This window comes from Chaetodon trifascialis, chromosome 7 (assembly GCF_039877785.1).
Source record: "Chaetodon trifascialis isolate fChaTrf1 chromosome 7, fChaTrf1.hap1, whole genome shotgun sequence".
In the NCBI taxonomy this organism is placed as follows: Eukaryota; Metazoa; Chordata; class Actinopteri; order Chaetodontiformes; family Chaetodontidae; genus Chaetodon; species Chaetodon trifascialis.
Window position 1 is genome coordinate 14483503 of NC_092062.1, and position 21498 is coordinate 14505000.

Here is a 21498-nt window from a genome sequence, read left to right on the forward strand (position 1 = left end):
ACTCTAAACCTCACTGCAGGTTAATACATCTCATTACAGCCTTTTACCCATTTAGCTTATGTCAATAGTAATTAGGATGATATATGATTATAAATTAGAACTTATTTCAATGAAGACTTTTCCAATAAAGTATTTTCTGAATAAGACTTTTCTGTTTTTCACAGATAATGTATACATGCTGTATATTAGAGTCTATTCATTATTTGTGACTTTAAAATGTTGGGTGTATTTCCACGGATTTTCCCGCCTTGTGCCACCCAAAATGAAAACACATCTAATACTGCATAACTTACCTTGAGCTATGGCTATGGACTCGAACCTGTGCAGCTCTCGGAGCAGACAGGTGCGCTCAGACGGATGAAGGCTATAAATAAACTCCTTGGCCCCTCGGGGCGAGTTGAGGGGCTCCACGGGCTCCTTCAGCGGGTGTGTGCCCAGGTTACACCGCTGCACCAGCATGAAGAGCGGGGATGCTATAGCGGGTGTTTGGTGGTTTCCGAGTCCGGCTGTGGCCAACCCAGTGCCGGCTCTCAGAGAGAGAGCGGGCCGCAGGACTCTCCGCAGGCAGGGCAGCATCTCTGGGATGGGGGTAGAGCAATGTACCGGAAACCTGATGGAGACCAGCAGAGGACATTACAACAGGCCTAGTTACCTCTTCGAGCCTGCGCTCATCCAAACACATGACATGAAGCTTTATTCAAGAATCCTGCTATAATTTGAACTGATCGCTGCAACGATCGCCTGAAAACACCCTTCACATCCTCCATCTGGACGCATCCTGGGTTATTTCAGGGCCAAAAACACGGGCCTGACAGTAACAATTACACATTATCCAAGAACATATTGATTCGAGAACATTTACGCGTCCCTTTTATTGTACACAAAGTACAATAATGCGCGACAGCTGCCCAGAAATCAAACTGCAACTTGTCTTATCGGACGCACCTCAGTCGATGCTCCGCTGTCCCGTCCGACAACCTCCACAAGAAACCGGGACGACACAGCAGCTGTTCCGGCGCTCACGCTTCTCACTGACCGCCCGTGAGACGTTCTCGGCAGCCGCACGCAACCTCGAACACCGAACTGTCAGCAGGATTTGTACAAAATCACATTTTTGCGAGCGTAACGGCGGCTGCTGTAACCTCTGGCTGACAGGATGGTGTGAGGCGGGTGGGAGGGCACCAGCGGCCCCGAAAATATTTGCCAATCGCAGCGCTGCTTTGCTCCGTGCGTAACTCTGACGGCACCGCCATACGTACGCACATTCAGCGCACAGGCACAATGGACAGTCAGTGGAATTCATGTTAGACTACCTCAGCCATTAGGGGAAGAAAAGCCTGCATGTTTAAGTTAATGGTGTGAGAAATTAAACTGTGAAATTCTGTGATTATTTGTGGCATCACTCGCGTGGTTAACCTACTGTGTTCAGATTATAAAACGGGCATATTACATAATTAAATCATTCATCCAGTTGGTTTAGATATTTCAGCGGAACTTAATTAAACATGCTTTACCGAAAATATGAAGATACCTCTGTCATTTACTGACAATAAGAGGCAGTTATGATAATAAGTTGATATTGCAGTTTTCAAACAGTACACCTGATTTCAGACTGGCTCTTAGTCTCTGGTGTGTGTGTGTGTGTGTGTGTGTGTGTGTGTGTGTGTGTGTCTGCTGGGTGTTTTCCATCCCTCCCTCTGATATTCTGCATGGGGCATTTGAGCTGTTCAACCAGGCTGGAGTCCACACCCCATGAAAATATGACACCATGTGGAAGTTATTTGTCTGGAGGAGGAAGCCAGCACTGCACTTGGGGACAGAGAAAGGAGGAAAGGGCGCATTTCATTCCTAATTTAAAGCGTCGCTCATGCACTTCCTGATTTATTTCTAGGCTTCTGTGTGAGAGTGGCAGATTCATTGTTTTGGCTGTACTCTTATTGATTAGACGAGGGCCTCTAAGGATGTGGAGAGATATATTGGCCAAGTAGAAGCTATAAACTGGGTTTGGGTATTAACAGAAGCTCAGACAAGAGCGACCCCTGGTGGCCCAAATCTAGGACATCACTGCCCAGTTACACACATAGGTTTTACACTTGCACATTCAAGAAGTCGGCGAGCCAAAGCAAAATGTATATTTTTATTATATTGCTAAAGCTGTCATTACACAAAAAATAACATTTTTTAACATCCTGAAACAAACTACGTCATAGCCTGTTGAACTGTACAGCGACAGACAGAGAGGTCAACTCTCCTGAGAGGGAAAATAAGCTAAAAACTAAACTAAAGACCAGGTTTAATCGTACTTTCAAACCCTCACAGACTATGAACTTCTTATTCACAGGATATACTGACATTTGGCAACTCTGATGTAATATATATTTGTGCTATCGAGTTAAATATGGAAATTACAGGTTTATAATACACGTTTTGGACAGGTGGACGGCCAAAAAACAAACAAAAGCAAAAAATATTAACATCAACAATAATATTGAGGACTGAATGCTGGATTTCCCAAAACATCTAAGCAGTAATAATATCTCTGCTCTGCTGAAATGTAACAGTAGAGGAGTATTCAGTGTGCAGGTGGTTTGTGGTACATCCTCCTGCTCACACTATGGGCTTCATTCAGGGACAGAGGAGATATCTCTGTTTCTGCTATGCCTCTTATTGCTGCCACCCTGCTCATTGTATCTTTCTGTTACATTAAATACAGAAACAAACTGGATTTTCATGCAAAGATGTCTTCGGGAAACTCAGGTGGGATGAGGCAGACACTGTGGGCAGCATGCCATTTGTTCAAATCTGATAAACTGCCTGTCAAATAAAGTGTTCATTAACATTTTAGCTCAAATAACTGGGGTGCAAACACTTTAATTCAAAACCATCCTCAGGGAACAGTTCAAAGTTTGCATGTTGCCATCAGCTCTGCATCATGCAAATCAACATTTATCCCCAAATCTGAAGCCATAATACTGATGCAAGCCTCTCCATTACAAAACCAAAACTTATTTTTAACTTTTCTAAACATGTTTCTGACTTCAGTTGGTACTTGGAAGTCAGAGGAACACACTTTGTTGTGATTATCAAAATGCAGTTTATGCATGTGTCTGTGAAATAAGGGACATAATGAATCATAGCAGGACAGTCGTGAACATGTCACAGATGAAACAACACACACTTTGATAGTACATGCATGGACAGAGGAAACAACTCTATTACTCTGATATTTTATATATGCGTATAAAAATAGAGATAGGTCGAGAAAGGAAAAAATTTGAAGACACAATGCAGAAAATAAATTAAAAAATGTGAGTTACTGGACTACCTCGTACAGCTAAATAACATTTACAGTTTAATACATCTTGTAGCCATGGTCTCACAGTGCTTGAACTGAAATTAAAATACAGACTGTAACTCAGGGATATTAATTGCTTGTAGATGAGCGTCTTACAACGCTGCAGTCTGAGGAAAAGCCTCATATCTCCAAAACATCTTACTGTCCAGATAAAACAGAATATTTTAATATGTACCTATGCTGACATGCTGTATTTCTTAAATTATACAATGGATTTTAATGCAATTTCCTAATTTTTCGGGCAACAAAGTCTGTACATACCAGACTTGCCACATTTGATGTAATCGCATAAATGAAAACACCAAAAGAGGAGATGACATGTAAAAACCTAATTAATTAGGGCGTGAGCATGCATGCTATATGTGTTTCAAAGCCAACAAAGAGTCCATCAGGACAGAGCAATAAAAACAGTATGGCATTACCATTACACCCTCTATTCATAATGTTCAAAACAGCCAAAAAATATTTTCCCTCATTAACTTCTAGAAAATGTTTAATAATATATATCAATTTGAATGAATGTAGTGTTGAGATGGCACATCTGACATTTATTAGTGATGTTATGAGCAATCAATGCACAGAAGGATGCGGTATGGCTAATAAATGCTATAATAAAAAGGGGCTAATATATAAGGGCTAATATATAAACACAAACCACTGAGGAGGTCTACAAAGCTCAGCATGTAGATATTGCAGATTAGATGTGATTCATACTGGAAAAATTTTGAAAAATAAAACCAATTCACATCCAAAGGCAATGGGGTTTGATGACTATCATATGAAGTCCTGTTTTAAGATGTGAAACTTAACGACTATGGCACTGTGGAAGGGCAGAAGGAAATATAGCAAAGGTACAGAAAGCGAGAAGCACCGACACACTCCTCAGCAAGAGAGACGAGCAAAAACTATTTACACGTCATGTGAATATTAAACAACTTAAACAAAACAGAACAGAACTTGCAGTGTCTCTTAATGTCATGGCATCAACTATGTGACGCTTTAGTCACGCTGTAGTCTCCTGCAGAGCTGACTTGAGCATTAAGTCAGGTCATTTGCTTCTTACTGGTCATATCCCAATCTGTCGGCACTGTGGGCTACTCACATATTCAAGTGTTTGACCTGTGAGTGGAAGACAGCTTTGACAGCGCAGCACCTTCATACAGCCATCAGGGCGTCCCTCCAGGTAAGCTGTCAATACAGTTCAGGAGATGCCAAATGGTGCGAGCAAGAGCCGACCACTGGAGCCATTACTCCACCTGAATATTGCTCTCTTGATGCTGAGTAGTTGCACTCCTTCTGCCAAGTCGCTTGGCAGTCGAAATGCTTATTCATCCCACGATGGTACAATGCACTCCCTAAACAATGAATGTTTACATATAATTCAGTGTTTTTTACACTGAGAAGAGGCGTACACATTGTTCATGTCCAACCCTCTGATTCAGGGAGAATACTGAATACATGTCTGTAAAATAAATTTTACAGAAATGAACATACTGTGGTGCACTGCTTAAAAAACAACCTTGTGTTTTTTGTTACACAGCTGTGGGCTCGGATTCGTGAAAACATTTTAGTGCTTCGGCTACAAATCTTTATTCGAGGGCCTATGTAAGAAGTTAGGTCTTATTTATGTACTTGTACAGGTTTGTACAATTACTCAACCTATACAAGGATCTACCACAAGCGGGCCTGGGATCTACTTTAGGTCCAAACCAATATGTTAACAAACCTGGCTTTACAGAACTTCTATATATTTTTTGTCTGAATCATTTTTGTTGGATCTGGTGGGAATTTACAGAATGAGAAAAGTTCCTTGTCGAACAGGTGTGGTTGTTTTCTCGTAGAGGCCTATTGATTCTGTACATCATGTTTCTGTCGGCAAAGCCTTTGTCCTCATTTATAAATACAATTAAGGGCAAGCCTCACTTCTATGAGCTCACGTCTCTTGTGTCATGCCATCATGCGATACGTGGTGCGGAGCGGTCGTTGGTGAGGGTTCTCTTCAGCTTGACCCCCTTGCGAATAGCCACCAACATGTTGCCTTCTCCTCCTTCTCCTGTCTCTTCTCCTCCCCCTTCCTGCCTGATCTCACTCTGAAGGTGCTGCTGGTTGGGCAGGGGTACAGTAGGAGGATTGGTTGTAGCCTGACCACTCCAGGACACCATAGGCAGCGTGCCAGCATCCCCGCCCCCTGCAAATGTTGGAGAATCTGGGCTCTCTTCTCCCGCTCCTCCTCCCATCTCCTCTGCACTCCTGCTCCCATTAATTGCTCCTGACATGTCGGGCACCGTAGGGATTTTCACTGGGATGACAGGCGTACGAATAGGGATGGGCCCTGTGCCTCCAACTGAGCCTGAACGGCGGGCAGAAGGTTTGGAAGAGGGGGTGCGACGGATTGTGGCAACCCCAGGGGTGACGATAACTGGACCCTGGCCTGTAGAATAGGAGCCAGAGGCATTATGGGCGCTGGATCCAGAATAAAAGCCCTGACCTGAGCCTGCAATGATAGAACCCATATGATCATTTATGCCATGAACAACATGAATTGTACTACTCATAAAGTACATTTCCAAATATTATTCGGCAAACTTTGTTTTTGACATAAACCAACATGATACGTGATCAAGAAGGTAAAAATGGAAGGCCTGAAATGTATAAGTCCAGTTGTGACACTATCAGTGCAACCTGTACCTGTAGGGGTAGGAGGATAAGCTCCAGTGTGGATAGGTGTGGAGGGATAGGGCCCTGCAGGGTAGGCCCCCTGTCCGGGGTAAGGAGTCTGCGTGCTGGGCAGGCCGGCTGTGGAGGCTGGCCGTTTGCTCTGGAACATGAGTCGGTAGGACTGACTGATGTCACTGTTTCTGGGGATGGTGGAGGACTTGTCGAAGTCCAACTGCTGCTGATCAGGCTCCTGATCTCCAGCCATTGAGAAATAGTCGTAGTCTGATACTGGAAAGAACGAATGGAGAGGTTAACGATGTACTGACACAAGGAGATATTGTATATTGTGATGCTAGAGGATGAAAGAGGAAGAGGTTGGCAGTGTACTTGGAGTGTGATACCTTGTGAAGGTATTGTGTCTTCAGAGCAGCAGGGTGTGTTGGTTTGTGTGCTGTAGCCACTGGAGCACTGGATGGAGTCTCTACTGGACCTCTGGGTGTCCAGTTCCAGACCTCTGGATAAGGCCAGAGCCAGTTCCTCATGGGCCTCAATATCACCAGCCTGTAACAAACACCCAATGATAAAACCATTAGGTAATAGTGTCTGAAGGCTGTCTGGATCCAGCCAGGTACAATTAATTTAAGTCATTAAAAGCATTAGGTACAACTAATTAAAGTGATTAGATGGGAACATTAGCAGTGCAAGGCTCATTCATGTGGTCTAAATGCCGTGACTGCAAAAGCACTGGCCTGCTGGAAGTTCAACATGTGGTCACATGAACCTTAAACCACACAGATGGCATTAAATGTGAACTGACCTATGTTAATTTGCTTCATCCAGTACTGGCAGAGTTAAAACGTAATTAAATCACTGAACAATTCTGATGTTTTTGTGGCAATTTGCAGTCAGCTGCAGCAAAGTACTAATGTTTTCAAGCATGGAGCTAGAGGTGTATAAAAAGTGGATAAAAGGTCTGAAATCATATGAAGCTCCTTTCCATCCCAGAGCACAAACCAGCAAGAAGTATAAATCAGACGAATCAACAATTAATGGAGACCCTACAGTATTGTTAAAGCTAACAGCAAACTTCCCACAAGTTGCTATTATAACAGTGACTTATAAACACCACCAAAGTCTAAATGCACAAAGAAAGGTAATAATACAGATTATGTGAAAAGGCAATTGATGATAGCAGTGAGTATGTGATGTAATTAGGATCAGATAAGCAAACAAACAGAGGCCGATGGCTAAATGAAAGCGGACTGTGCTAATCACATTCAACGAGCTGCGGAAGAAAACACAAACAGTATGAAACTAAAACTCACCTTGAGAGGTGCAACCACAGTCCTGTTCTTCTCCTCCACCGATGCTGACATCTGTAGCGCAACCGGAGCTGGTGCTGAGGTTGAGATGGATGCTGGGCTGCTGTCATTGCTCACGCTACCGTTAGTGTCCACTACAGCTGGGGACTCCCTGTCTTTCTTCCTCCTCAGTGTGTTGACCATGGGCTGGTCATAAGGGCCTGGTTTAGCCCAGTCCTGTAAACAAAGACACATCAGTGTCGATGCGTCTCATTTCTCTGATGGACTTCTGATGAGTACCTGAAAATCTTTCCCCCTTATTTTCAGCTCCTAGTTTTAAAGTCAGCAGATTTAATCAAAGTATAAAAGAACTAATAGTAGTAAAAAATGAACAAGCTTGGACATTGAACAAACTGTTGACAAGGAGGGTGGGACTAAGCTGATCCTCAAGACCGAGGTGATGAACAAACCTTCCAGCTGGGGACTCGTGATGAGGGCACCATGGGGCCCAATGTGCAGTAGTGAGGGTAGTCTGGCAGCAAGGCTGAGGCGGGCCGTGACCATGAACGGGTGGGGCAGGAGGAGGAGGTGGAGGATGATGAGGAGGAAGCAGGGAAGAAGGGGAAGGCAGTGCCTGACCCTGAGCCCAAACTCCCCCCGTTGCTGTGCAGGTAGGGGGAACTGGCTGGACTACAGTGGTCAAAACCATTGGACAACTGGATATGTGTGTGTGCCGGTGGGAGGAGGGATGATAACAGAAACACACAAAAAAGAACAAACAGATCATGGGATAAATTATTGAAATGATAAACAGTGGAAAATAAAAACGAAACAGACCACATCACTGAGGAGAAATCAGTCAAAGGAACACAAAATAAAACAAGGAATCCACATTGATCACGTCAATGCAGAACAAAGGAAATGGTCACAAACGCTGAACTGAATGGAAGCTAGGCAAATGGATACACATGGCGGGGAGCTTAGAGGTTCCTTAAACATCTCTGTCATAAACTCAAGTCGACAACGTACAGCCAAGTTTGAAGTTTAGCAAATGGTACAGCACAGACAATTATGTGAAAGAGTGGTTCATAGTGGATGAGTGTGTTTCACCTTGTCAGTAGCATGCTGAGGTGCAGTAGCAGCAGCTAGAGAACAGGGGGAGCTGCAGTCACTGTGAAGCTGCCCAGTCTCTGACACCTCAGAGGACCTGGAACTGGGACAAGGCTGGGACAGCGAGGGCAGCAGCAAGAGGGCAGTGAGACAAGACCAGAAGCAGAGAGGAGGAGAGGGAGGGAGTTTGGGAGAAATTGAGACAGACAGACATGTGCAGAGGGGAAGAATTGCAAAGACAGACATGTCAGCAGGTAGACAGAGACCAGCAGAGAGAAGCAGTTTGTTAGAGAGCAGAGGCAACTTTTCCACAGCTCTCAGCAGTTAGTGAGTGAGTACAGCCAAGTGACTAAAGAGGCTGCAGAGAAGGTGCACTGGGAGTCATACCAGCATTAATTTAATGGACATCAGCAGTGTTAGAGGCTTGTTAAAGGGAAGCACGGGCAAACTTCTTCTTCTTTAGGTTATTGAAAGTATCCTTGCAGACTTGAGATGCATCGCATGATATTTAAAAAGGGATCTATTAGTGGTTAAAGGCCTGGTTATTTTATCAGCATTAATAATATGATACTTAATCCATGTCTGCTGGGTATCATCTTTTGAGGGCTGCCCTCCAGAAGAAGATTAAAGATTGGGGTCAGCTACAGAACATCACCCTGCATAGAGGTGGCTAATGAAAATGGATGGATATTAAGGAGATCCACATGATGTGTGAGCCGTGGCTCGGCCTTATTGGCCACGGGTTAAGGAGTAAACGACTGAGAGCCATGTGTAGCCATGAGACAGTTCTCTTTCAAACACCAACTATGGTAACTACACCAAGAATAAGGCAGAGGGCTGATTCCTGAGACTGTACTGTAAATGGGTCGAGTATGGACTTGCCAAACCACCTTCATTGCATCATAAAAACTTGGAGTCTAACTATACCAATGTGTTCTGGACAGGGGAACTGTGGTTGCTGGCGAGTTAACAAAACATCAACTAATGTAGCCGCTCTCATGGTTGATGTCAAAACCACAAACCCCACGCCTACAATCCACTGGTCTATCGCATAAGATGATTATCTGAAACCCTGTGTCAGATGGTTAGATTAAACTGACAGAATGAGACCTGCTGATAGACACAGACTCTTAGTGCCTGTAAAACACACTGTTGACACTGCAACATGTCATTTTACTGTGATATATTTAATGACAATACAGCACGCAGTATGATCAAGCCCCTGCAAGTTTAACCAAACCACAGTCTGTCACAGTGGTGGACTCTTTAATAGCAGGATGGGGCTGACCTGTTTTGCCCTGGGCCAGAATGGAGGCAGACTAATTTCCTGTGCATTTATACTATAATAATAGCAGTCAAATGACTTCACCATGATCACATACATTTACTGCTGCCAGCTAACTGGCCTCTCTTCGTGGCTAGGGAGATGTGTGAGAAAATAGTTGTGTGGATCGCTGATTTGGGGTTTTCTCTCCGTCTCTGACTACAATGACTTGTAAATCATAGAGCATATGTGGTTTTATAGTCCTGTCTCAACCATGTGTACATACTTAGAGCAACAACTGTGGTTAAGTGTGGGTAGCTGAGGGTTTTTGCTTACCTTTGTTTCAGCTGGCATGGGCGAGGATGATTTGGACGATGTGTATTGGTCGTGTGATGAAGAAATGAAGCCCGAGTCGTGGGAGGAGATGCTAGAGAGCCGAGCTGGGGCCTGCTGTGGTAGCGTGGAGCTGCGGTACCGATGGCGGGGGTGATGGTGGTGGAAGAGGTGGTGTGAGGAAGAGGAGGAAGAAGAGGAGGAAGGAGAATGAGAGTGAGAGCCACTGGATCCCCTGGAGTCACTACTGTTAACGCTGTTCAGACTACTGTGAAAGGGGAAGGGGTGTGGAATGAGGGGAGGACCAGAGGAAGGAGAAGTTTGGCAGTGACAGGTGGGATAAGGAGAATCAAGTGCACCCAAAGACATGGATAGAAGAAAGAAATTTGGATAAAAGAAATAATAAGGAGGGAATGAAGGCAGAGGATTGGGGGAATGTGGAGGAGACAGGGTGGGAAACAATTAACTCAGCACACCAAGATGCAACAGGCAGTGACTGAGGCCAATCGAGTCAGAACAACAAAACAAACCAACATAAGAGGTATGACATCATAATGACAGTAATTACAGGCAGGAAATCACTGTGCCTGCGTTTTGAGTGTATTCACACAGAACACTCATGAAAAGCGAAAACAGCCTAATTACTGTGTGAACTGAGACATGAAAGCAACAATTTGAACATCTGAAGCAGATGAAAAAATGGTATATTGCAAATTCTGTTCTCAGAAAAATAGTTACAATATGCATCAAGTTGTGTACAAACTTGAGAATGGAATGCACTAGAACAAGGCAAAACTCTGCCTAGTTTAAGCTTCTAGTACAAAAAATTTGAATTACAAAGAATCAAAATCAACTGGCTGTCTCACAATGATCTGACAGTTTCATAAGTGATTATTGGAAAACAAAAGCTTTGGAAATCACCCATATAAGGATCAAGAAATAAACCTGTTTTCGACTAAAATTGCTCCTCTACAGCAGGTATAATACGTTCTCGCAGTCTGAAAGGCCTTTCAACATTCTCATCATGACAGGTCATTTGTAGTTTTGATATAATCATAGAAATCCCACAATTCCAAAACTGATCTCGCAAGATTTTAACAGGACAAATGCAAAGCAATACACAACCAGGGAAAAAAAGGCTTTCTTTAAATCAGAGCAGTTCAGGAAAAATCATTGGGAGACACATGAAAAGCAGGGAGGACAGACGGTCAAAGGCATGGTCTGAACAGCAAAAAGTCCACTTTTCTGTTAATTCTTTTAAATTTGTTGAACCTCAAATCCTCCTCATATTTTTTTTTATTATTTTTCCACTAAACATGCTATAAAAACATCTGTGTGCCTTTTCTTCAGCATTGTAGTTCTGCTTTAACTACATTTATCAACAAGGTGAAGTCATTAATAACAATCAGTAAAAAAGAGAACTTTCAAAGTCCAGCTCATATTGACCACTGGGTGGCACAAAAGTGTTTCTCTACCTTGTTCCCAAACACATTCCACTGATGCAAACTGTCTCCCAAGAGCGTTCATAACCACTGATGGGGTTTACAGGACAGATTTGCTGAGTTCAGTAGATCCTGTGTGTACATGTCATGCTATAATATAATCTCTATCTTATCCAAATACAGACATTGTTCACAAGGCTGCTACATTTTAAACACACTGGATCACAGAAAGGTTTTACAGGTACAGCAGGTAAATGTGTACTTAAAAACAGAGTGTCTCTTTCTTGTGATTGGCTGCAGGAGCCTACCTGCACATGCTAGACTTCCTGGACATAGTGGTGCTGGGGGATGAGGGCGGTGTTTGATATGACCAACCATAGTCTGATCCCTTCAGGTCCAGTATCACCTGAGATTGAGGAAAAATGTTAGGCATACTTATCAGTCATACTTGTGAGGAAGACAGACACTGAACAAAGCTATATGTAATGCAAGGAATGTTAAAAAACAAAACAAACCCCACAAAAATAAGTCATACACAACCAAAAGGGTTTGTATTGTGACTGTGAAATGAAGGTTAGTTGTTTTAGTTTTAGGTCATTGTCCACAGAGGGTTTCATCTTTGATATTTTCCTTCACCTGTTCACTGGCAGGAGGAAGCTTGTGGGGATCAGAGGTCAGGGCTTTGAGGTCATCAGAAATAGTCTGGAGATGGGTGACCTCTCCCAACATTGAAATCTCCTCATCCTGAAAGAATATATTTATTAGCAGTGTGATGAAGTGGAGGGCATGAAAATGCGTCTTTCCAGTGTGTGGGATTAAAAGAAAAAGCAAAGACGCTGGAATGACGCGACCTTCTGCTCTTCTCAGAATGCTTTCTTTCTCTTTCTCCCCGCTGTACTTACCACTACTGGACGCAGCATGGCTACGAAAGAGCAGAATCTCTGTCTGTCCTCTATCAGAGCCTTCCTCAGCGCCTGTTTCTCTGTCTCTTCCAGCAGAATGTATTTATCACTGACATCCTGCATGGCGCTGTCCAACTGGGGTTGGATATCACCACGACCTTGGAAACAAAACGGACGCACAAAAAGAATATATACAGCATTACAAAATGCAATTACCAACTTAGACAGAAACACATGACTAGTTTATTGACTACTTCACAATGTTTAAAAATCAAGGAGATAAATTTGACCATGACAACTTGTTTCATCTTTCTCCCCAACAAGAGTATGTTACTGTAACATGCATGAATAATCAGAGACAATATGTTCACGTAGCAGGTGTTTTAGATTTTCATCACTTCTCCCTGGTTTTGGCTTGGACTGTTACAACTGCTTTGCATTTTCATTGTGGACATGGCTATCTTCAGCGCCAACATTAGACTGTCTCCACTAGTTTTCGGCTATCATTTCCGCATGAAGGGCCACTCTTGTCATGGAAGTGTTTTCTGGCTCTTGTTCAGAGGTGGCAAGAAGGTTATCTAGTGGTGCTTGTCTTGAAAACCTTCGATCTATTATGCCAAGATAGCAAAAAGTGAGTTTTGACTATCACTCCATTACTCTTTGTCAAGCACTTAAACACTGTGTGTGTGTGTGTGTGTGTGTGTGTGTGTGTGTGTGTGTGTGTGTGTGTGTGTGTGTGTGTGTGTGTGTGTGTGTGTGTGCGTGCTTTCACGCATGACATGTGAATGTCATGTCGTGAATGTATGCAAAGTATCTCCAGGATTACCTGGTCGTTGTGCTGTCTATATGTAGGTTGGGATATGCATATGTAAATCAAGGAGATTTTGTCTGAGAGCAATGATAATCCCAAGGTTATGCTGTTATTCAACACTGTGTGTCCAGGGGTATGTGTATGTGTGTGTGTGGTTAAGAGAGGATACCCTGAAGCCAAATCAAGCACTCTTGAGTTCTCTATTGAGGCAGGAAGGCTGGCGACTGCCCAAGATGACATACAGTGGGCCTCAAAGGCATTATCTAACCACTCAAACAACACTTAGACAGAAACATATACACACATACACACACACGGTCTTGACTTTGATACATCAAGGTTAAACCCACAGAGAACAACTCTGTGGTCTGTCTGCCTGCTTTCATGTCTGGGAAAAGATAACAAACTGGCGTCTTTCGTTGACATTTGATGCAAGGCTCTATATCATGCAAATCGGTAGTAAAGAAACACAGATAGAGTTACACAGGCAAATCACCCTCACCTCAAATGTAAAACATAAGGATGTGAGTGATGTTGAGGACAAACCATGAGCTCTTTTCTCTCTGACAGTACAGTCTATACTGTGCATCATACATGGTACAGCAAGTGGAAAGCTGTTTCCACTGCTTTCTCTGTCCATTAGTAGACTCGACCACAACGAAAATGACAATTAAACAATGGCTTCAAGCACTCACCCAAATACTAAGGTGATGGAAAAGCATCAGTTGGACTGTCATTATGCCCCCACTTGCATCACAATAGCTGACATTAATGAGAACTGACTAAATGTTTTAATCACTCAAGTGTGACTGTTAACATTAGGTGAACTAGTTAAACATGAAGTCTGTGTTTTAGGTGGATAAAGGTCTTATAGACAATGTTTGTACAGAACGTGAGAAGAATATGAGAGTCCTGTGTAGACATTCCTTAGAACTTAATGATTGTGACAAAATAAGACAAACTGAGTTTCCATATATAGGGAATCCATTTACAAAGCTTGGTTTGGTTTGTGTAACGCTGTGAGGAATGTGAGTTATGGGTGTTTTCTTACTATATTACACTATGGAGACCATGATGCAGTAGATGGACTGTAGACTGGAAAGTCCAAATTGCAGTATATATTTTCAGTCTCATATAGATCCAAGGGCCCCCTTGTGTGCAGACAAGTAGACAATTACATTGTATAAGGTTTTGTGGAGAACTGGCTCTATGTCTGAGCCTGAGAGGGCTAGACAGGCCTCACTCATTTGTCTGGTTTCCATTGCAGGACCAAACTCAGTATTATTCATTTCCTTCTGGGAAAATTCAATCTTTATCCGTCTTGTTGCCAAGGAAATTATTTGTGAGCTGGGTTGACATTATAAATAATGTTTTAATCACTAGTTAGAAATAGTTGGTCAATCATAATTGAAAGGTAATGCAAAAAACTATGTAGAAGGTGCATCATATAAAGTAAAACGTGTTGTTGTTGAAGCTACAGAATTTCAGTTCTTTATGGCAAAATGCTCCCTACCTGCCAAGACAGCACAAGATACTTTAAGTGAATGTAAGCCCTGTTGTAATGCTCAGTGAAATAGTCTTGTCCCACCACAGCTGTGTTTTCTTTAACTCTGTTTCAAGATGAATAAAGCCATTTTAAACTTGAAGCCTTACTTGGCCTCAATGTAGAAAAGTAGCTTTTCAAGTACCAAAGCCAGCGATGCTGTGGTGTCTCCTTGGCATGCAGTAAAACCAGGGAGCATACTGCATTCTGGTTGTCTCCCACTAGTTCAAGTCCTGGCAGACTGTATTCTCAACATAACCACAGTGGTTTTGGAAAGTTGTTACAGTAAGTTGAGGTACTCTGTCTGAGACAGATGGAAAGCCAAATATTTTCTTTGTTACTGTTTTGGTAGTGCCCCATGAGTATCTTGAGTAGTTCTAAACATTATCACAATCAGCATCACATTACTTCCACATGTACTTCTGTTAAAGAGTGACCAATTAAGAAGCACCTTATCCCTTCATTCATTTAATTACATTAAAAATGTTTTCTGCAGATGTGAGCAAATGGACTTCTTCCTCACTTGTGAACTGACATTTGAGTTCAGCCCTTAAAAAGCAAATCATGAGCTCACGATTTCCAAACATACATATACTCATGATACTCACAGCACTGACATGGAAACTGACCATAAAGGCTAAATATTATTAACTACTTTCAACTGAACGCACAGACTGAAAAACAGTTCTAATATTCAACCAAAAGCTGCTGTTGTTACTCAGTCAGCTTGTACTGTCAATGTAAAAGATGCAATTGCAGGAATGGAGAGGGTTGCACACACACTCACATGGACACACATGTGTGTTAAGACAATGCTGGCACATCCTGGCATGAGATGTCAACTTGCGGTAAGCAGAGGGGTTGTTAGTGCTGAACTTAAGCTTCTGTTATGTTACGACTGTCTCTACTATGGCTTGTTCTTGGGCTTGTCCACATTCCTGGTCTCTGCACCATAACTTCTATATCTGTGCTTGTGCAACTACGTGAATGACAAGGCCCTGATAGCTACTTCCTCTGCCTTCTTAACTACAAACACAGAGGTTCATTACAGGTCAGTTGGCCATGATTGCATTGTAAACAAATCCATCCTCAAACATTTCACAAGCCGTTTCAATGTTCCATTAGGAACAATTAGTGCTTGTCATGATCCATATTAGTGTCTGGCTGTTTTCCCCCCTCAGGATGACTAAACACTGATATACTGCAGAAGTCCTGTGTGTCTATGCAAGTATGTCTGTGTACAAGAAAGTCTGTTATGCCTGGTTCAGACTACACAAATCTAGCCTGATTTTGAGATGATTTTGTCGAGGCCGACCATTTACCAGCATCATGGCTGATCTTGAACAACATGTTCCTGAGCGTTTACCAATTCAAAGTGCAGTTAGGTTACCATGGCGATGAGGAGGAAGAGGGATGCTGAGGTTGCTGCTGTCAGATGGGACAACGAAAGAGAGGAAAAGTTTGCTGAGCTGTGGCAACAGTACCCTATTTGACGTTGTGAATACCATGACTGAGTCATGACTGATGAAGAAGCACTTCATCAGCCTGGTGAGTAGCTGGCTATGCTGTCATAACATTATCCTGTCCTTACTGCAGAAATATGCTTATCATTACTGATCCCAGATCAAATGTTAAAGTAGCCTGTTTGATGCAGCCAAGCCTGCTCCTTGTAGAACAAATAACTATGGAAATAAAACGACTATATGTGTAATATGTAATGGGGCCGAAGTTTACAATGCGTCTTGCGTTTGCTTTTAATGTTATAGCGCATCCACAGTTGTTTTTTCTTTTTTTCTTGATACACAAGACCACCAGCATCACACACAACACTACTGTCGATTCGAATGACAGTTGCTTCACTCGCCTCCCCGATGACATCTGATGTTGTGTATGATTGTGGAATAAGACGTGCAACCTGATATGCACTAATGCACTTTACCAGTCTGTTCAGACAAGTATGATTTAATGTGACTAGTTGGATAATTTGCTCATCCACACTTCAGACACAACAGCCGAGGGAAGCAAGGAGAACTTCTGATAGGTGAGTCAGAGAAAAGAAGACTCCTTTGAAGTGATACACAGACTCATACTGTATAGCACATGTTCAGTAGATGAGTAGTTTTTTCCTTTTGTTAGCTTTTTCATGTTGTTATCAGAGTTTTATCATTCTTGGGTTAAACATAAAATCTACCTAAAGTTTAAGAAATTGCAATGATATTGCACAGTTGTTTTAATCAAACTCAGCTAAGCCAAGGTGGAAATGGAGGGGCTCTGCATGATCTGCACACATGTGAATACATGTGCACACACAGTGAAATGAGATTAGCTGCTCCAGCTTTCACATGACCAATGATTGCATTAGGTTGCAGGCACAGGGTGTTTCTTAGCCAGGCCGGGGTCTCAGGTCAGAAAAACACCCTCACGAGACACATATCAAACATGAACACAAGCAGACAGACAGGGTGTTATTGCTGTGTGAAAATGGCGTGCTCTTCTTGTAAGTAGTATGACTAAAACTAGTAGCCGATTCCTAAACACAATTTAAATGTTTGTGCGTGTTTCTGTGGTGTGGAGGTCAGTGAGTTTGCAGACTTTTTAGGTTAGCCACGTGCAGTTAGGTTAAGAAAGTGACGTTATACTCGCTACATCAAAAAAATGAAGTGACTATCGAGTTTATAGGAAACAAGGACAACAATTTCACTGCTGTCAGCAACAGTACAGAGTGCTTGCTTGTATCAAGAGATGTATTCCAAAATTTTAAGGGGTAAACCTTGAGGGAATATAAGGATTCTACAGTGTGCATACCTTTTCTTCATGATTTAACTTCTGTCCTCCATTCATCTGGCACCTAACCTGCATTTTATCATAACCTGCTGTCACAGTGGTTGTAAAGGAACCTACAACTTTAAAATGCCTATGAAATGTAATTAAATGTAACATTAAAAGTTTCTGAATCACCTGATTTTACTGTCTAATTTACAATTTTGCAGTGTGGACAGGTTGCAGTCACAAGAAAGAAAATCAAAAAGCGTTTAAAACACAATGATTTTTTAAAGAGTTTTGCACTGGCAACACTTTCCTTGAACAGTTTTGTCACTAGGTGGCTCTCTAAAGACAACACAAGGTGTGTGTGTGTGTGTGTGTGTGTGTGTGTGTGTGTGTGTGTGTGTGTGTGTGTGAGACCAGGTATTTATCACATTGTGGGGACAAAAATCTGTTTACACTGTCATATTGTGGGGACTCACCTGCCTTATGGGGACAAAATGCAGGTCCCCTTAATGGTAATGAATGTAAGTCTATGTAATGTACACAGCACATTGAAAGACACAGAATCATTTTAGTTGAATATTAATTTAAGCCACTTGAAACCGCAAATTCAATTTGAGAGTTTGTCTCAATTTACTAATCTGTCTCCTGCTCTGTAGGGATTCTCTGTTTAGAGGATTTCTTTTTTCTGTGTGTGTGTGTGTGTGTGTGTGTGTGTGTGTGTGTGTGTGTGTGTGTGTGTGTGTGTGTGTGTGTGTGTGTGTGTGTGTGTGTGTGAGAACAGAGTAAAGGAACAGAAACTTGCCAGCAGGGACCACACTTAACATGGGCACCACAGAACATTTGGTAGAAATCAATGTAATTTACGACTCGAGTGATTCACAGACAATATATCTTAATGTGACCATTGTTGCCATATATCTGGAGGAAAACTGGGCATGCAAATATTTAGCAGTATCCATACATAGTTCATCTTTGCATAAAACTTCATTGAGGCTTCTACACAAGCAACCAAGATGCTTGGTTGGATAGTGTGTCTATTCCACAAACAGACTTACCTAGATTATCAGCTGCAGTGCAGCATAAGGAGAAGGATGGTATCGGAACCACATGGGGACAGGGAGAGGAAAAAGATCCAAGTCAACTGAAAGAGTGCCAGCACTTAACTAATCCATCACCTATCAGTGCAGTCTGATGTGTCTGGACGCCTGTTTAAGCATTGTACTCTCAGAAAAGTGTAAAGCCAAAACAATGCACCAATGTTTTTTTTTTATTATTAAGCAATAACAGTGTGAAGTGTTTCCCACCCAGTACCAGAACATACTGATACACATATGCATTTTTGTATGTGTTAGCAGATCTTAGTACAAATTCAAGTAGAAAAACAGGCTATGCTTTACAGGAATGCCTCTTTTTAAAGTAATGAGATCTTTAGGAAGGATCATAATACTTAAATCCTGTTGATACTTCAACAGCTCCATTAAGTTAGTTAGATTAATTAACAAATTAACAGTATGCTGATACGTTGCTGCATGTATACTGACAGACAGATAAAACATCTGAATGATGGCATTAGGGTTACTGCTTCCTTTCTCACTAGGCCAGTGGTCCATCAGTCAGTGAATTCAAATTCATCCGAACAACCGCTTTAAAAAAACAAACAAAAAATAGTATTTTGGGGGACATGTTTTCAAAAAGGTGATTAACAGTCCTAGTGCATGTATAGTCTGTCTTGACCTCATACCTACAACATTTAATGATAATCAAAGTCATGCAGGGGGAAGACACAAGTCTTATGTAGCAGTATTAGTATTGATCACTCTAATATTCTCTAGTAGTATCACTCTAGTATTGTAAGTTAAATCTTTTGCATATTACAGGTAGAAAGAAGCTCTTTTTTTTTTTTCTTTTTTCGGTTTGTACATCGGCCGATTCAAACCTGAAACTATCAACATCCCAAACATACTGGAAGCCAATTCATCTAATTCCTTTTTTGTGTATGGTATTTTTACTCTAGGTTCATGAATGCGTATGTAGAAAGTGAGCCAAGAGAACTGCAGACGGAAAAAGCCCCTGCCCTCTCAGACAGTGCTCACCAAGTAAGGTAATGTTTGGCCTTACTAGATCTGCACAAGTCTAATCTGTAAGGACAAACTTCTTCCATACACATCACTGCTGTCTAATGAAAACGTCATATACACAATTTGGGCATTTTCCTTCTTTCTTATTTGAAATAAAAGATGGCATTTTCCTTCAAAAGTTGTTTCTGCAACTGAACCCTTTTATGATTTCAATAATCTGAATGTTGACCTCTTACAAATGGAGGTCTTTAATCCAGTACAATGTAACTCAAACTAAATTGAAATACCACGAAAGACCAGGTATATAGTGTTCAAGTAAAACCATCTATAGCACCAGTAGATTCTGGTTTTCTTTTTTCTATCCTGATGTAAACTACTTGACATAGCAGGCAGACCACAGATTGCTAATTTTAGCTATACTGCCATCCAAAAAACAGATTTTTGCAAGATTCTCATAGAGGTCAATGAAAACAACATCTTTCTTTGGTCTGATTAGTGCTGGTAGAAACCGCTATGCAGTTACAGGATAAGCACTGACCGAAGAAGCCTTTCCTTTCCTTACTTTGCGTGAAAGACATGTACTGTAGAGCTAGTCTTTAGTGTGAGGGGCGTAACAGACTCAAGTTTCATACTTACTGATTAAGATGCCAACTAGCAGAGCATAACAAAAGCATTTCAGTTGTTTGTTTTCTGAGAACTGAATCTGAACAAATTCTCTAACGGACACTTGAGACGGATATCTTTCACTGGCTTAGCAGACAATGCCTCAAGTCGTGAAATGTGTGATCCCAATACTTAGCTTGTTTTTGTCTGCACAGTACAGATAATAATCCAGTATATATTGTGAGAAAAAGACTTGTCTCCATTATTTTATATTTTCTCCATTATTTTGCACATTTTTGTTCATTACGTAATCTTTGGCTTTGAATAAAAATGTGTTTTTTTTTTACCTTTCTTTGCTTTCTTCTGAAGTTTCAGTGTGTCCGAGGACTTCTTCTTTATTTCCTGCCGGGCTCTTTTATACTCTGGTTCAGATATACAAGGTAAAAACCATAAGATAACAGTGGGGAAAAGATAATGCAAGCACTTAGTAAGAATCTAATACAATGTGAATGGAGCTGAATTACAACATTATTAAAACATTTGCACTTTGCATTTCTTTAAAATGTTAAATGTGTAGCCTGATGTCATAGTAAGTAAGTCATGTTACATTATTGTGTGTGATTACATTTGTTTGCCCTACCTTTAGCATGGTCCTTGTCCAAAGTGTTGACTCCCCTTTTCCACTCCTCCATCTGTTCTTGTAGGGGGTTGATCAGACCCTCCAGGAAGGCCCTATGAAAACAACAGGATTTTTCATTCTAATGCAAGCTCGGCTTGATCGGTTAAACTATTTATAAATAGATAATCAAGACCAACCTTTTAAAATCTAAACTTGTCACTTTCGGAATTCATTTGAAACAGTAACTGCTTGAGTTTGCACAACACAACACAAAATACAAGTGGAGCTTAAGAGACCTGCTCTTCAGGGTCCAGTATATCTTTCACCTGATTGTAAAGTAGCAGGCAGACCATCAGACATAAAAATCATTATGTCTGCTTTGCCTTTCTGTCTACACACTGTATGGTCTTGTCTGTCAATCATTAACAGACAGACAGAAAGGACAAAAAACTGAGACAGAGAAAAGAAAGTCTGCTTATGTCTGACTGTGTGTCACAGGAGGAATTAAGAAGACTGTGCAGTCATGTCTGTCAATCATTACCCAACTGTGGCCATCTTGTATTTGTGATGTATTTGTGAGTGTGTTTAAGAGGCTGAGAATGAGAGGCAGGCAGCTGCAGGCTTAGTGCATGAAACTATTATTAGACTTCTCCCTCCTGCAGACATTTCTCTCAAGTGTGTGTGTGTGTGTGCACGCGCATGAGTGAGAG

The 21498-nt window shown here is 41.7% G+C and overlaps 2 protein-coding genes across 8 annotated transcripts in view; both read right to left on the minus strand.

The window, feature by feature from the left end:
- The window catches only part of LOC139334060 (transmembrane protein 65-like), a 36896-nt gene extending 35694 nt beyond the window's left edge, over nucleotides 1–1202 (minus strand). Inside the window, exons 1-2 of the mRNA XM_070966801.1 lie at nucleotides 946–1202; nucleotides 294–610 (exon numbers count right to left, since the gene is read on the minus strand). Of these exons, the coding sequence (XP_070822902.1) occupies nucleotides 294–576 (283 nt within the window). The 5' untranslated portion in view covers nucleotides 577–610; nucleotides 946–1202. The remainder of the gene's footprint in view (nucleotides 1–293; nucleotides 611–945) is intronic.
- A 921-nt stretch (nucleotides 1203–2123) lies between these two features.
- Nucleotides 2124–21498, minus strand: part of LOC139333751 (protein MTSS 1-like) — a 51705-nt gene continuing 32330 nt past the window's right edge. The window contains exons 5-17 of one of the 7 annotated variants that reach the window (XM_070966385.1): nucleotides 20810–20901; nucleotides 20517–20591; nucleotides 18544–18555; nucleotides 12366–12523; nucleotides 12100–12207; nucleotides 11772–11869; nucleotides 10025–10154; nucleotides 8425–8538; nucleotides 7785–8030; nucleotides 7339–7551; nucleotides 6415–6574; nucleotides 6044–6301; nucleotides 2124–5849 (exon numbers count right to left, since the gene is read on the minus strand). In XM_070966385.1, the coding sequence (XP_070822486.1) occupies nucleotides 5311–5849; nucleotides 6044–6301; nucleotides 6415–6574; nucleotides 7339–7551; nucleotides 7785–8030; nucleotides 8425–8538; nucleotides 10025–10154; nucleotides 11772–11869; nucleotides 12100–12207; nucleotides 12366–12523; nucleotides 18544–18555; nucleotides 20517–20591; nucleotides 20810–20901 (2203 nt within the window). In that variant the 3' untranslated portion in view covers nucleotides 2124–5310. Of the gene's footprint in view, nucleotides 5850–6043; nucleotides 6302–6414; nucleotides 6575–7338; nucleotides 7552–7784; nucleotides 8031–8424; nucleotides 8539–10024; nucleotides 10290–11771; nucleotides 11870–12099; nucleotides 12208–12365; nucleotides 12524–18543; nucleotides 18556–20516; nucleotides 20592–20809; nucleotides 20902–21498 lie in introns of all 7 variants that reach the window. The other 6 variants (XM_070966382.1, XM_070966386.1, XM_070966384.1 and 3 more) reach the window with 6 other exon arrangements.